This window comes from Condylura cristata, unplaced genomic scaffold, assembly GCF_000260355.1.
Source record: "Condylura cristata isolate star-nosed mole 26May11 unplaced genomic scaffold, ConCri1.0 scaffold00013, whole genome shotgun sequence".
Lineage (NCBI taxonomy): Eukaryota > Metazoa > Chordata > Mammalia > Eulipotyphla > Talpidae > Condylura > Condylura cristata.
In genome coordinates this window covers 30,215,809-30,233,059 of record NW_004567114.1, presented here as the reverse complement: position 1 = coordinate 30,233,059, position 17,251 = coordinate 30,215,809, and the positions used below count along the sequence as shown (strand labels likewise).

General features: G+C 35.4%; 1 protein-coding gene across 1 annotated transcript; it reads left to right on the top strand.

The window, feature by feature from the left end:
* Positions 1 to 380: 380 nt before the first annotated feature.
* Positions 381 to 14,206, top strand: SNAPC1 (small nuclear RNA activating complex, polypeptide 1, 43kDa). The gene is made up of 10 exons (XM_004682084.2): positions 381 to 556; positions 3,147 to 3,306; positions 3,465 to 3,605; positions 4,246 to 4,350; positions 7,128 to 7,286; positions 8,063 to 8,131; positions 8,758 to 8,820; positions 10,172 to 10,316; positions 12,510 to 12,608; positions 13,973 to 14,206. The coding sequence occupies exons 1-10, from the start codon at positions 429 to 431 to the stop codon at positions 14,023 to 14,025; spliced, it is 1,122 nt and encodes a 373-aa protein (XP_004682141.1). The 5' UTR covers positions 381 to 428; the 3' UTR covers positions 14,026 to 14,206.
* The last annotated feature ends 3,045 nt before the right edge of the window (positions 14,207 to 17,251 follow it).

Genomic DNA, 17,251 nt, shown 5'->3' with positions numbered 1-17,251 from the left:
CTTTAATCCTCTTTTCACGTGGGAATAATTGGAGGCAGGGAAAGTTCTTCCCTAGTCATTATCCCAGAATCACTCTGGGATCACTTCAAAAGAGCATGAAAATAAGGATAGACCAGTTTACAGAAACTAGCGAAATGTGAATACTAAAATCCTTTCCCCGCTCTGTGGACACTTGATATGTAAACCTCTTCAATGAAATTAAAAGACCGCGGCTTAACTTCATAGATAACGATCAGCCCCGAGAACCTTCCGCAAACGCAGGCGCAGTACACCTCCTGCGTTGGGGGCGGGGGCGGGGGCGGAGGTACGCTGAGGCGGAGCTAAAGGGACCGGATTACACGTCACGACTCACCGTACGTCACGTGGGAGGGGTGCTTGGGCCAGCTTTGCTCCGCTACCCGGGTCTGGTGTGCTTGCGGGTGGCCGGCATGGGGACTCCTCCAGGCCTGCAGGCCGACTGCGAGGCGCTGCTCAGCCGCTTCCAGGAGACTGACAGCGTGCGGTTCGAGGACTTCTCCGAGCTCTGGAGGAGCATGAAGTTCGGGGCCATCTTCTGGTGGGTGTTTCTGGTTCGCCAGGCGCCTGTCTCCGGGTTCGGGGACGGGTAGGAAGTTGCTCCCTTTCCCTCTCCGTCACCTCACCCGGGTGGGACTGAGGAGTGACTGGCTACTGCCTCCTCCTCTCCCGGTTCTTCACTTGTGTGCAGGCTGCGCGCTTTCCCTGGGGAGTGTGTCGGCTTCGGTTGCATCCTTTTGCGGTTTTTTCTCGGATGTGTCAATGCCTGGTCGCCGCACGGTCCTCCCTGCCTCCACCCTCACCTGGGTCATCTTCATTTGGCCTCCTCCAGTTTTGTTCTCCTAGACCTGCAGGCTACACCCCGCCCGACTGAATTCATTTTCATGCAACAATCAAAGTTATCGTTCTAAATTGCAAAATTGATCATGTCACTTTCCTGCTGCCTGGCCATTGAGTGGTATCCCCTACCCTGGATATCAGCATCAAATTCACATAAGTGACTTTAGGTCCTTCAAGCCACTGGGCCCTTCAGTCTCTGCTGCTTGGTCTCCCTGCTCTAATTTTCTTGCTACAGCATCTGCCTACCTGCTGTATTCTTCTGTCAGGTTACAGCTCAAGTCTTCAGGGGAGGCTTTCTTTGCCCTTTAAAATAAGGTGTTCTTACTGCCCCATCCCCAGCACTTTACGCTTATTTCAGCTAGCAACTTAACACATTATATTGTGTGTAGTTCAGAAGTCAGTACAGTATAGTATAGGTTAAGAACACAGGTAGTGCACTCAAGCTACCTGAATTTGAAACAGAGTCGTCTGACTTTGGGCATGCTACTTGCCTCAGTTACCTTATGTGTAAAAAAAGGACTGATATGCCCTATAATTTAGTTTTGAGAATTAAATAAGCCCGTATATGTTAAGTGCACTCTAAATGCTTACTAAATGTTTATTATTATACTTTTTAACTTTCCCTCTGCTTGACAGCTTGAGGCCCTTGATGAATTTGGTATCCATTATTAGCACATTGTATATTATATTGAAAAGGCTAAATAATCAAGTGAAGAATCCTTGGTATTATGATGAATAAGATGAAGTTCTCATTTTCCTCCATGTTAATATAAAATAGTAACCTACATAGTTTGTACATTGCAGGGATAGAGGATGGAACGTTATTTGTACAGTTAATGAAAGAAGAGGAACTAATTTTTTAATTGGTTACTACATGTAATGCATTTATAAATTAATGTATTTAATGTATAGAACAACTTTGAGAAACAGGAATTATTATTCTTGTATCATAGATAAAGAAATTGAAGCTTAAGGGGGTTAGTAATTTCACGAAATTCACAAAAGTATAAGTGGTTGAGCAGACACTGAAACCTAAGATCTTTCACTGTATCCCTATTAGGAAAAGTCGCAGTCCAGGGAAATTTTGTTAGGATTACCCAGGTGTTTGGCTACTGAAGAAAAATTAAAATTAAAATAGAGACTACTGAGGAGTGGATTTTCTTTAAAGGTTGCTTTAGCTGTCAATATTATAGTAGGTATTTTTGCCTTCTTCTAGTATACTTTTTATTTCAAGAGCCAAGGTTTTCAGAATGTACAGGGGCTACCTCCCTACAGTGCTGCTTTTAATATATATATGTACAATATATATATATATAATAATATATTAAATATATAATAGTTTATTTTTTCATCATTTTGTGCCTTTTTCCAACTCAGTTGTAATCTTCGTGGGCTTCCCATCACCAAATCACTCGTGTGTCATCACCATAGTCCAGTGCACTTCCCTCCCCCCACCGTTTTTGATCCCATTCCCCACTCCACCCCCACAAAATGTCTCTGGTATATAGTTGTTCATTATTATTTTCTTGCCTGATCCTTTATACTCAGCTATCCGGTATTTTTCCTTTTCTTTCTGACTTATTTTATTAAGCATGATCTTTTCCAGTTCCATCCATGCTGCTGCAAAAGTCATGTGTTTATTGTTTTTTTGTGTTTTTTTTTGTGTTTTTTGTTTTTGGTTGCTGAGTAATATTCCATTGTGTATATGTACCTCATCTACTTTTGGGCATTTGAGTTGTTTCCATGTCTTTCCAAGTGTAAATAAAGCAACAGTGCTGCTTTTTTTACTTTGATAAATTTTGCTTTATAGGTTTGGTGGGGCCCAAGAGAAAGGTGATGGTGGTGGTAGGGTTTCATTGTATTGTTTTCTTATTTTTGCATCTAGGTGTCTTGAGGACATATGTGGTTTAGGTGAAATCTTGAGTCTTGGGGAAAAACTGTTTTATATTAAAAATGCATGTCATTTTTGTATTTTATTCTGTAGTATAATCATGGTTATCTTAACATGTTAAATCTTATATTCTTAGTTAGTAATTGTTAACTCCCTTGTTTTGCTTCCCAATTCAGCAAGTAAGCTTGAAGCTTTCAAAGGATGTTTCATAGTCACTTAACAAATGCCTGTGCTTAGTATAAGAAGCTTGGCAGAACATTGATCTTTCTGCTTGATCATGAAAGGATGATAAGTAATCATCCAGTTTCTAGCAACTCCTAATTAAGCAAGTATATATCTTTTCTAGTTTTTGTTCCAGTTACTTACTTAGAATCATAATATGCATCTCTTTGTTTTCTAGTGGTAGAATGAGAAATCTAGAAAAGAATACATTTACAAAAGAAGCATTAGCTTTGGCTTGGCGATACTTTTTACCTCCATATACCTTTCAGATCAGAGTTGGCGCTTTATATCTGCTGTATGGATTATATAACACCCAACTGTGTCAACCAAAACAAAAGGTAATACTTGGTGACTTGTTTTACCCTAGCAGAAATACAAAATAAGTACAATATTTTTATGCCATATTGACAGATAGCAATGCCACTGTTTTAAAAGTATAATATACTTGTGCATAAAGACTTACATTTAGTAACAACTTTTTTACTCTTGTTTACAGATTAGAGTTGCCCTCAAGGATTGGGATGAAGTTTTAAAATTTCAGCAAGATTTGATAAATGCACAACATTTTGATGCAGCTTATATTTTCAGGAAGTTACGACTAGACAAAGCTTTTCACTATACAGCAATGCCGAAATTGGTATGTTAACCTCAATTTTTTTTTTTTCAAAATTAGAAATTGTTTCAATGTCCATTAAGTACCTTAATTTCCTTAAAGTGGAAAGAATATAGTTTGCAAATATAGTCTCTTTTTTTAGATGCACTGTGTCTGGATGCTGTCTTCTAGAAAAGCTGTTAAGAGAAGAAATTAGATTCAACATCTACATTTGTTTCTTCCTTTTTTCAAACATTTAGAGAGGTTACTAAAAGGGGACCAAGGAGTTTTATGTCAGTTGGTGGAAAGTTGAAATTTCCACTGATGAAATAAATATTTCTTCAGTCTTGTGACAGTTGAGATACGAGGTTGATAGTACATAAGTTTCTCGTTTTGGTTCTGCCATTAGTTGGCAAAACATGTAATTTCTCTGAATCTTCATGCAGGTGATATGGCATCTTATGGGTTATTTCAGTCATTGAAAAGTGGATTATTTAATAAATATACACTTAGAGGTATATATGGCATCTTATGGGTTATTTCATTAAAAAGTGGATTATTTAATAAATACACACTTAGAGCTGCTTTTGTTTAGGGATAGACCATTTTTACTGCAAGTTTATATTTCAGCACTACAAAATGGTCCTTTAAAAGGCATCAGTTTTAAAAGACTTTTATTATATAGCTGTCATATAGAATGAAGAAAAAAATTCAACGAACTGAAGTTACTGAAGAATTTAAAGATCCAAATGATCGTGTGATGAAACTTATTACTTCTGATGTATTAGAGGTAAATATGCTTTTATGCTTTTGATTTAAAAGAAGTTGTTTTATTGTCAACTATATATTGAGGTTATACTGTCACTGTTACACTGAAAATTTTTCTGATTTTCACTAAGTATAGGATACTATTTTCTCTCATTATAAAAAACAATGTATCATAATTGTATTAAGATTTATATATCAAATCTTTAAACATTGAGAACAGAAAGTTGTAGAAGACTTCACTTGAACTCAAGATATTTGGATTTAAATACTGGAGCCATCATTTGTATTTGAATTTAGACAGGTCATAAAACAAGATCTTAAAGTGACTTTATTTTAACTTATTTTTAAACAGCATTTGTCAATTTAAGATCCTTTCTGCAGTGCTTATTTTAAAACCACTGAAAACAATGAGTATTTCGATAAAACAAAAATTTTAAGTCAGGAAATTTGGTTAATGGATATAGCCAAGAGCTTTTCTTAAGAGAGCTTTAACATCTTAAATATTTTGAGTTGTGTAGTATTAAAAGCCCTTATTGGTGGCTCAGTGAGTTAAAGCACTGCACTGCAAGCAATCGCAGCTGCTTCAGTGTGAGTTCCATCCCCCGCAGCTGCTTCAGTGTGAGTTCCATCCCCTGCCCCGGAGGTGACCCACATGGCGTGGCAGACTTCTCCTGACCCACCCTCTGCTCCCTCAGCAGTGTACTTTGTCGATCTGCCTGTTCTGCTTCCCACTCTGTCTCTGGTGAATCCTCTTTCATCACCCCTGCACCTCTGGCCTGTACCCCAGTTCTGTATGAATAAAAATAAACCTAAAAAAAAATATCTTGTTTCACAAGGATAAGTAGTGACATGTATTTAGAATTTTACCAGGTAGAAAGCATTACTCCAAGGTTAAAACAAAACCACTCTTAAGACTGCAGCATTCTATCAGGATGTACCACATAGCAAAAGAATATACATGTGTATAAATGTATGTGTCTAGTCTCTCCCTATATATATTATATTTCAGAGGGTCCAGAAGTCCAGGCCATAAGATGCCTCTTCCTGGAATCTTCTAGGAATAGCGCAGTCTGTGGAAAGTCACCCTGACTTCATATAGGATCTCTGGCTTGCTACAGGTCTGCTGTGAGAGCTTTCTATCAATACCTTTTTCATCTCATTTCTCCTGTTCTGGCATAGCCTATGCCCATTCTCATTGATAATCCTTAAATTTTAATATTTATCTACTTTTCTTTTATTGTCTGAAGATTCTTTTCAGCAGACCTGAGTTTTGATCATTATTCTAGGTTCATGGTTAGTAAAATGAAGGGAATTGGGTATTAAATCAGCTGTCTCATCTAACTCATAGACTGAAATATCTGATTTGCTACTTAAATATAACCTTTGGCAAATGGCTTCATTTCAAGTCAGTTTCTTCTTTAATACATTAATAATAATGACCTATGTGGAATATTCAGGTGTTTTACATGTGTTATCTCACTCATCATGGTACCATACAAAGGAAGTACTATTTCCCCTATTTAAAAAATGAGGAAACTGAGGCTCAGAGAGGTTAAATTTGTATGAAGTAAGATGCACTAAGGTGCAAATGCTGGATTTAGATGTCCAGGTTGGTAAAGCACTGTCTTTTATTTCTTAATTCTTCTAATTTTATAGTGTTTGACATTGTGTAGACCTCTTGTACAGGCTCACTTAATACTTTTATGGGAGGTTAGGTTAACACTAATTCATTTTGACCAAATGTGTGATGTCATTCTCAGCCTGAGTAGTTTGCACAAGGTCATAATGTAGTAAGTGACAGAAGTGAAACTTAAAGCCTGGTTTAGCTAGTGGTTTTTCTCCTGTATTTTGTTGCATGTTTAAGATAATGGGAGTATAGCACATAATAAACTAAGAAGTTAGGTGCTCCCCATGTCTGGATACTCTTGCTCCTCTGAAGATCCTGCACGTGTGAGCAGTACTTAGCCTTTTTTGATTCCTTGAATAGATGTTAGTTGATTCTATTAAAATCCACTAGACATTAGTTGAGTAGCCTATTAAAATCCACTAGACATTAGTTGAGGCCTGACTCAGGTGTTGCAGTGATGATCTGTAACAGGTGTGTCAGTAGCTTTCTGCTGACCTTCACACTGTGCTCCAGTGCTGGTTTTGTATGATTTCTTGTCTGCCTGCAATGTACTATCTTTTCACTTATTCATAGACCTAGTCTTTTACCTGGATGTTTCTGGGGGATGAAGGGCCCAGTGCACAAGTGATACCTGAAATGATGTCATAAATCACCCTCAGTTTCATTTAATGCTGAATTTGAATTATCACTGAAGCAATGATGAAGTTTATGAAGAATAGTAGATGGGCTTTAGGACTTGTAAAAGGCAGCACATCTCTGTGAAGGCATAAACGAGAGTCATTTTATAGGAATTTTCAGCTGAGCATCAGGAAATATGTAAATATCTTTGATGTGACCATATGAAATGAAAATATGATTTTAGTTATTAGTAATGATACTCAATGATACAATTAATATTGTACCGTTAATTGATAACAGTTAATTGGAATGCAATGCATGTTGATGAGTTTTTCCCCATTGTCTCTCCATGCTTTGTGTATTAATTGATGTTTGTTGAACTGAACTCATACCTCTGAGAAGTTGTCTCCATTAATAAAGTAGTTAAGGATTTTCAAGATACTATAGCATGTTACTCCTTATCAACTCAATTACTTCAGAAGATGATTTTATTTTGTTTGCTTTTATGTTTCTCCTCAAAACTTGACATAAAGGATTCATCTTTTCACTTTCAGGAAATGCTGAATGTTCACGATCATTATCAAAACATGAAACATATAATTTCAACTGATAAATCCTATCCAGACAAAGCCCTTAGTTTGATAAAGGACGATTTTTTTGACAATATCAAGAACATAGTTTTGGAGCATCAACAATGGCACAAAGACAGAAAAGTATGTGATTGATACCTCACCTTTGATTTACACTGTATGTGAGTCCAACTCGGACTTTGCTACTTAGTATGTAATGTTAATTAACTTTACAAATGTACTTTACATATGATTACATAATATATGTTAGTAAGCAGTTATTAATAATTACATATCACAATTACATTCATTGCATACAAAAATGTAATTAAGGGAATAAACATCTTGGAGTCCCACAGATTTATTAGAATATAACTTTTTAGCATTTTCTAAGAAGTTGCACACTGGCAGTCTCAGGGCCAAGACCTGCATTCAGCCAGCTATCTTTGTTTGACTTAGTGTTGATCATAATATTGTTTTAAAAATTTGACTTATTTATCAACATTTAAGTGTTTGTAGACTAAAAATGTCCAGATATTCAGCTTCTTTTAAAATCAGAGGTCTGCTCACTAGTCTCACTTTTGCTTCATGGCAGAAGCAGCAGGGGAAGTGGTGGTCTCCCCAATGTGACAGGGCTTGTGCTTCATGGCAAGCCCTACTTGACTGGTTCGCAGACTTACAAGTTTCATCAACACAGATCTTCAGTTTAGTTTTCTGATTCAAATATTGATTCTAGATCTGCCTGTATTCCTATAATATCAGGTGGTGAATTACACTAACTTCAAACAATCTTTCAGCTTTTCAGTAATTAAAAGTAAATGATTCTCATTCTATAGTTGATTTGCAGTTAATTTTATTTAATTTGAGTTGTAATTGTGTGTGTGTATAGATAAATATAACTTTCTTTTTTGCTCTTTCAGAATCCTTCCTTAAAATCAAAAGTTAAAGATGGAGAAGAGAGGAGGGACAAGAATTCCCAGAAATCAGAGGTCAGATAAATTTGTTTCAAGATTGCCTATGGATTGACAGTTTGGTTAACTCCTTCATTTTATGTTTGACTGGTTTTATATGTTAAGCTTTGTGAGTCTTGGCCAGTATTACCATAAATATCTCAGGAAGTTCTGAAATATGCTTTACTGGCAGCCCTGTGAAAGACCATATTGGGTGTAGCTTGGGGCTGAGGCTTTTATTGGTGTTCATCAGAGAACAGAAAGTATGATGGAAAGTCCTTGGTCCTCACAGGAGCAGAAAAAGGCTTTTATAATTTGTTGTTCTTACTTCTTATTGACATTTGAGCTTAAACTTCAATTTACTGCTTCTTGTGTCTGTCCATCTTTGTGGATAAGGCAATATTGTAGGTACCGATTACCAAGGGTTTTCGTTCATATTCTTTAAATTCTGAGTTGAAACAGCTAGTGGCTATGGGGAAGGTATCCTGGTTCCTGCTGGGAACATGTGGTGTGTGTGTCTGTGCCCAATATGGGTCCAGTAAAGGTTAGTTTCTCTTATGCCACGTCTCAAATTTTATTTCTGATAACAGATACTTGGGCACTCATAATCTCATTTAATGTTTATGTGTTTTAACTTTTCACCCTTCTATTTATTTTACTTCCAGAGATGTGAAAGGGCAGAATCATTAGCGAAAATAAAATCAAAGGCCTTTTCAGTTGTTGTTCAGGTAAGTTACTTCTTTAAGGTAATTTAGGATTAAACTCAATGCTTTTAGATTAAATTTGTGTTTTTGCTCAAGCATGAGCATAGTTAAGAAAGTCCAAGAAGGGCCCTCCCTGTTGGCGCAGCGGGTTAAAGCACAGCACAAAGAAGCTTAAGCCACTTCCGCATGAGATCCACATGGCGAGACAGACCTCTCCTGACCCGCCCGCTGCTCCCCTCAGCAGTGTACTTTGTCGATCTGGATCTGCCTGTTCTGTACCCCACTCTGTCTCTGGTGAATCCTCTCACCCTCCGCATCTCTGGCCTGTACCCCAGTTCTGTACAAATAAATAAATCTTTAAAAAAAAAAAAAAAAAGAAAGTCCAAGAAGGCTGTGTAGGTTATATAAACACACAGACCCTTGCTCCACCCTTTCTCACTCCTACCTTTGTAATCTCCAGAGGCATCATCTTAACTTTTCTTTTCCCCTAAGGTTTTCCTGGACTTTTGAAACTCTGGTTTGTATTGTCTTCCAGCTTCAACAAAATTCTATTATAGAGATCATATCTCCATTCTTTTTTTTTTTTAAAGTTTTATTTAAAAAACTAAGAACTGGTCTGTGGGCCAGAGGTGTGGGGGGTGGGTGAGAGGATTCACCAGAGACAGAGTGGGAAGCAGAGAAGGCCTCTGTACTGAAATACACTGCTGAGGGGAGCATAGGGGGAGTCAGGAGAGCTCTGCTGTATCATGTTGCTCAGCTCTTTTGCCAGGGATTGGACTCATGAGACTGTGGCTGGTGGTCGCTTGATAACAGTGTCTATAACCCCTGCACCATAAGGAAAGCCCATATCCCCACTCTTGACCAATCATAGTGGCCATGAATATGTAAAACTCATTTTGATCACATCTGTGCCATATCACATAACTTAAAGTCAGGGGTAAGGAATTCTATTCAAAAACAAATGAATTCTATTCATTTTATCTACTTAAGGAAGATAAAATGTTATTAGAAGTAAGGGAGGATAGGTTTTCAGGCAGTAAAAAACAATTGACCTTTATACCTCACTTTCCTAAATATGCAACTACCTCCCAACAGCCACATTTTAATTCAGTTGAAGTAGATGGTGATGACAGATACAGGGAACTTTTCATGTTATAAGAGAGGGTATGTAGAAGACGTGTATTAAGCAAGCCATTATCATGGAAAAGCATTTTAGGACAAATATTTTTCTGTAAATCTGTCCTTATCTTGATTGTCTTTTTTTGTTTTTCCTGAATAATCTGTGAGTTGGCTTCATTTTTGGTTCATTGTGGTTAATTGGATGTTGGATTCATTTTGTGGTTTATTGTGGTTAATTGGATTTCTTACTCTTAAGGCATCTAAGTCAAGAAGGCATCGTCAAGTCAGACTTGATTCCTCTGACTCTGATTCTGCATCTGGTCAAGGACAAATTAAAGCAACTAGGAAAAAAAGAAACAAAGAAACATTGAAATCAGCAGGAAGGAAGACATCTTCCCGAGGTAACTTTTGAAAGTCATACTGAGATGTAGTGGAGGATATGAATCTTACTTACAACTTCCCGTTACCATCTTGTCTTTATTAAAAAGGATTATATATTGTTTGATGGAGAACCTATGAGATTTAATATTAAAAATAAATTATCTTAAATTTTGGGGATTTGTTCATGAAAAGAACCCTAGGCATTATATCAGATTCATCACTTTGTAGATGATGAGATTTAGGTCCATGTAAACTACATAACTTGTCCAAAAGTCATATAGCTAAGTAGTAATAAAGTCAGACTAGAATTCTTCATAACACATTTTATTAGTTATTTTTGTGTATGAGCTCAGTTCTGTCCTGTACCCCAGTTCTGTATGCATAAATAAGTCTGTCCTGTACCCCAGTTCTGTATGCATAAATAAATAAATAAATGTAAAAAAAAAAAAAAGAGTAGGATTATACTATTATCAGGCTTAAATGTAGAACCAAGAAATTTAGACTTTGGTAGGTAAGGAGTCATCTAAGACCACCCCCCCTTACACACACACACACACACACACACACACACACACACACACACACACACACATACTTCTATGCCAAAAAAAGAAAGAAAAACCCTACCCTTGATACTGTTGGATAGCTGTTGTTAGGTTGTAAATATGGCTTTAAAGAATCATGAATAGGGACTTCCCTGGTGGCGCAGTGGGTTAAAACACAGCACTAAGAAGCTAAAACCACTTCAGCATGAGTTCGATTCCTGTCCGCCCCGGAGGTGACCCACATGATGTGACAGACCTCTCCTGACCCGCCCGCTGCTCCCCTCAGCAGTGGACTTCGTTGATCTGCCTGTTCTGTTCCCCACTCTGTCTATGGTGAATCCTCTCACCGCCCCCGCACCTCTGACCTGTACCCCAGTTCTGTATGCATCAAGAAATAAACCTTTAAAAAAAAACAAAAAGAAAGGAAGAAAGAATCATGAATAATTCATATGGATGATCAATATTAGTAATTTGGATAGATTGTACTGATTATAATTTTGTGACCAACTGAAAAATGTAGGGATTTGAAATCTAAAAAATGTGATTAGCTGTGGAGAGATATTTTTGAAAGGTTATCTGTCATCTTGAAAATAATATTAAAAAAATCAATGCAATACTTGGGACTCTGCAGGTCAAGATAGAATTTTTTAATGGTAAATCAGTATTTTATTATGTTTGAACTGTGTTTAAAATGGAAGATCATTGCTATAGTTTACTCAAGTCCATCTTACAGCAACCTACTCATGCCTTAACATTTGCATACCCATTTAACACACATTTGTGGAGAGCAGAAAGTTTAAATTTTCATTTAGTATCTTTCTTCCAGTGCTGACTGGTACTTGCTAACATAAGCATTCTGTGATAAATACTGTGTTTTAAAATAGTTGAATTCACTTCTAATTATTAAATAAATTTTTATTAAGACCCTACTATGTGCCAGGCACTTTTGTAAAAGCTAGGGATGCATCAGTTTAAACAATCCAAAATCTGTATTCTGAAACCTACATTTTAGTAGAAGGAGGTGAACAAATTAATACATATTAGTGGTAAAAATGTTGTGGAGAAGATAAGGCAGAATTAGCAATAAGGGTTATTGGAGTATGTTACTGTTGCAGTATGGAAGGCATGTACTTAGTGAGACCTGATGCATTTGATTCTTCAGGCAACAGGAGGTTGATGTAGTATAGAAGGCCTCCAATATTTTGGAAATTGACAATTCAGTAGTATATTATGACTAGAAAAATAATATAACTGGTGGTATCTATGTGATGGTAAAAGAGAATGTGTCTGCATTTAAAAACAAGGGTATTAAATTTAAGATTCCATTTGATTACTTAATTTAATAAAGGTGAAGTAACACACAATTATTGCCTGTTGATTTAACCTGTACTATACATGATAAAAGACTGAATAAGATATGTGTCTAATTTTGTTTTTTTTTTTCCTTTTTCCTCTGTTTACTTTAATGGAAGATCAACAGGCTATTTTCAAAGTAAATACATATCAAGAAATGTATATTTTAAAATGTGTATTTCCCATTACCATTATAATTTTAGCTTCTTAGTTTAAATATTTGTTGTTTATGTTATAATATTATTTGCATAATTTTTTTTCTCAAAGGTTAGCATTTTATATTTTCATGTAAAATAATTTTTCAATTATTCCCAGGTGACATACAGAATGTACCGAAAGAAGACAAATCTTTAAGTCTGAGTATGCCTGTAATTACAGAAGAGAAAGAGGAGAATGAAAGTTCTAGTGAATCAGGTACAGATAAAATTTTGTCATGTTACTCAAAGAAAAGTTATGCTTTATAGCATTAAGAACATGGTGATTGACTATGTTTTTTTGTGATGTTTTTGGCACATTGGCATAATTTTTGTTAATCATGCTTTCAAACATAGCACTTAAAAGTAAATGATAATACAATAAATGGGTCCTTTAGTAAGGCAGGGGTTGGTGGAGGTGAGAGGTAAAGGGTAGAGAACATATTATTAAGTGTCTCTAATCATGAGGATGTTTAGAAAGTATTTCTAGCAAAGCACAAGGTCCACAAGATACAAATTTCTGCATATAACTTCAAAAAGATTTTATTGTTAAAAATACTTATGTTAAATTCAAGTAAATGTATAATTTTAACCAATGAAAACACAGTTTATCTCATAAGTAGGGGTAAATTGCACAACATGAATTAAATAGACCTTTCATTGTTGTGATTTTCATAACTTGTAGCAGTATAAATAACTGTTACCTTAGTAATAATTATAATAACACAGAAAATAAATTGTTCCATAGCAGGCTAGACTTGGTAACTGGGAACCCATAAATGACAATGAATGTAGTGTATTTTAAGAATACTGCCTAGTGATTCTTATTCATTTAGTGTTTATTGAGGGCCTGTAGAGTTGTAAGCATTTAGACAGGTTCAGGGATACAAAGATATATGCAACAGGGATATAAGAACCATTTTAATTTTGATCACGGTTCTGAACACAGTGCCTGGCCCATAGTAGATAAGTAGGTATTTGTTGAATGAACCACACCAGTCTGTGCCAAGGAGAAAACCAGCTTGGTACCTAATGGTTAAGAGGGTGCAGTAGAAGCATACTAAAGGCAAACGTCAGACAATTACAGGGGAATGTTTATTGTTCCTTCAGAAATCTGAGTGCTTGTTTGCTTAAGTTAGCATTTAACTGTCCTTTGAAGTTTTATGTTGAGTTCTAGACTTTTTGGTTTTGGTTGGTGACTTTTATGACGAGTAAACAACTAAAACACAAGAAAATCTAGAAATCTCAGTCACTTTATACCTCTCTTGGCACTGACCTCCCTGACTTTCAGATCTGGCATGCTGGGTCTGTGCTAGCTATGGGGAAGGCTTGCACACATGACACAACTTCACGGTAGTTGATCATTAAGTAGGGTTTGGGATGACTGGGTCTCCATGAATAAATTCTCAGCTGTAATACCATTTATTAAAAAAACCATTTAAATGTCTGCTTTAAGGTTTCTTGTTGGAGCTTTACTTGAAGACATTATTACTGTGTATAAATTAAACAACTGTATAGTTGAAAGGTATATTATCAAGTAGTTACTTTTTTTAGACCTAACATATCTTAATTTTGTGTCTTTAGAGTTCCCTGCATCCAAGAGGAAAAGAAAGCACAGAACAAAAAGCCTGGTATAGAGGTCTTAATTTTGAACTTTTTCTGACAGAAGATTTATATTTTGTGTATTGAACAGGAAGATTGCCAGTATTAAAAATAATTCTTCTGGGAAACTAGGCTATTTCTTTGAAATGGCAATACTTTATATGGTCCTAGAATAAAAGTACAGAAAGTTAGAATAAGAATTTATTTATATTTAATTTCGACATTTCATCGTCATGAATAGAAAAATTTGAATTTAGAATGTAATAGAAATAATCCTGTAATTTTCAGATTATTACTATTTCTTATAACTTTTTTCTGTTATACTGTATAACTACAATTCTTCTAACATTAACTATTATATTTAAAATCTTTTTCTTGAAGTGCTAATGTTTATTACATGTCAATGACTATTTTCTATAGCCTAATGGATTTGTTTATGATATATTTTATTTTTATTATTTTTTAATGATATTATTTGAACTATTTTATATGACTTATGGTGAAGTGAGATAAGGTTTTTGCCTTATTTGCTTTGTTTTTTAATATATGAAGCTTACATGGTGAGTAACTTACTTGATCAATAATTTAGGAAGCTTATGTTCTACTGCAGTCCGTTAAATAGTCTTTGCTGCTTGTTTTAAAGTTCCCTTTGGTCTACCCTTTTTGTATGTTTTTATGTATAGATACATGTATGTGTGCATCCCTGTGTGTGTGCATGTATGCATATGTGTGTTTGTGTGTGTATGTATATATAAAATACATTGTGTAAGAACAACATTTTAAATACTGATTGTTTCTAATAAAACCCTAAGAATAGTAATGCAAATTCTAGAAAAAAATGTTGAGTCTTCATGAATGCTTTTCTCCATTAATTTCTCATTTGAGTCATTTAAATGGAAATTAAGAGAGCTATGTTGTTAAATTGCTCTGAGTGCACACCAACTATATTTCATGTTTAGCTTATCCTGTTTTATAATGGTTACACTTTGTTGTTTTCCAGCATTGTATAATTAGGAATTCTGTCTTGCGTTTGAAAATGTGTGATATCTATAATCTTTTAAAATCAAAATGCTAATCCTACCCACAGAAAACTTCCCTTTACTTGAATCATGCTGTCACATAACTACTAAACAATATCTTTTCCCTCGATTAGCATGCAGATGTTTCTGGTAAAAGATGGGGCATTTTTAGAATATAGACAATTCTAAGCAGAGCTTCTGGGATTTGAATATTCTAGGGTTGGGGCACTTGGAGGTATGTATACATAGTTGGCTACTTGTATACCAGATTATTTGCTTAAAACTTATCTGATATGAAAACTCCCTATTTCTTTTCACAATAATTCTTATAAAATACTAGGTATTATTTCACTTGTACACTGGAGAAACTTCCAGAATGGTAAGTGCTTTGCCCACATTCACAGTCAGCTCTGCAATAAAAGAACAGGGAGCTCTGGCCTGTAATCTCAGGGTCATTTTATGTAAGTCTGTAGAAATGGAAATTCAAAGAGACTTTTGACTACCAGTAGTAAAATCCCATCTCGAAGTGACTTAAGCTATTAGTAAAGTTTATTTTAAGACCTTCAGTTGAGTGTCAATGTCAGGTGGCTCTGGGTTGTGTAGTACATCATTTCCCTCATGGTTTCATGTACACTGGTTTGAGTCTTTAGGGAAAGCTTAACCGCTACATAGGGAACTGTTCACCAGTCAGATTCCCAAGGATGATTCCCAAGGATGAAGGCCAGTCTTGCAAGTAAGCAATCTCAGGACTTCTGTGTTACCTTTTTGCTTTGTAGGTTTATTTCATTTCCACTATTGCAATGTTGTGGTGTCCTTTGTGTGGATATCTTTACTCCTGTATGTTTGCTTGTCAAACAGTGTGCATACATGAAATTTTGTTAATTACAACCAAATCGAACTCCAAAAGATGGCCACTTTACATCAGTTTTTGTAATGGTTGCTAACTGAATATAACCTGAATCTTAATAACAGAAAATGTAGAGCGTTAAAAGTAATAAAAAATTGTATTACACATATGTGAGCTGTCGCTAGGTTGCATCTGACAGAGTATGATACTTTGATGGCATATTTTTCATGAATATATTTGAAGATATGAATTACTTCTTGGGTTGCTTTAAATGTGAAATTGAAGCATACTGGACAGAATTTAAATGGAAAGTAATTGTCTACTAGTAAGTTTTCAGAATTAAAATGAGTTCAAATACTAGTTATTTGTGAGGCTATTTGTATTGTCAACTTGATCACAATAAATTAACTAGCAAGATGTATATGCATGATTTTAATATGAAATAAGTATGTTTTATAGGGTATAGGGGTTGTCAGTGTGCATAAACATAGAATTTCTCTTTTAAAATGCTGCTTTTAGAAATCTTAATATATGATAGAAGTATTGTTCAAAGTGGAGAATTAGAATTACAGTTAACTTTAATGATCTATGTTAGGTTTACTTGAGGTAGTTAAAATCAAACTGGTTCCTTGAAAAGAAGTGGAACCATAAAGAAATTTAAATTTATGTGAAAGTTTATTAGGGAAATATTTTTCACTTTGAAAATAAAATATTGTAATTTAATTTCTGCAGATGAAAACTGCCATGGAAATGTGCTGTTCCCTGAGAAATCTTAGTATATTGTCTGTTTTCTGTACTGGTGGTGTTACAGGATTATGTTACTGTATGCTCGTGTGAGATCCTGTATGGGTTTATAACTCGTTTCTCTGCATGCTTTAAAGGTTTCCTAAATGTGAGTGGATATATGAATGTGAGGAAGCATTCCTAATCTTTTAAAAGCCCAATTAAAGTGTATGTTCTCTCAAACAAACACAGTTGTAACATCTGCAAGGTGTTCTCTATTACTGGAGGAGAGTTAATGAACCAACGGTTAGGCAGACTGTCTTTTACAGGGTTATTCAGAACAGCAACATAATAGGAGAATGTATCAAAAACTTGAAATGGTTTGAATATTGGAATTTTGTGACCTAGAAACTAAAAAATGAAAAAAATTTATTTTCAATATTTCATTGATAAATTGTGTGCTTATGCTTAATATCTCTTATTTTTTGTTTCAGTCCTCCTCAGCTGTAAATTCAAGATAATGCAGATTTTATAGTCTTGTCAAAATACATGAACAACTGCATAGTGCTTTGAAAACACAAAGATAGGAGTGCTAAGCTTCACGGTAATTACTGCTGGGAAGTACTTGGATGCCAAGGAAAGTGGTTAAGTGCTTAATGTGATTTTTTTTTT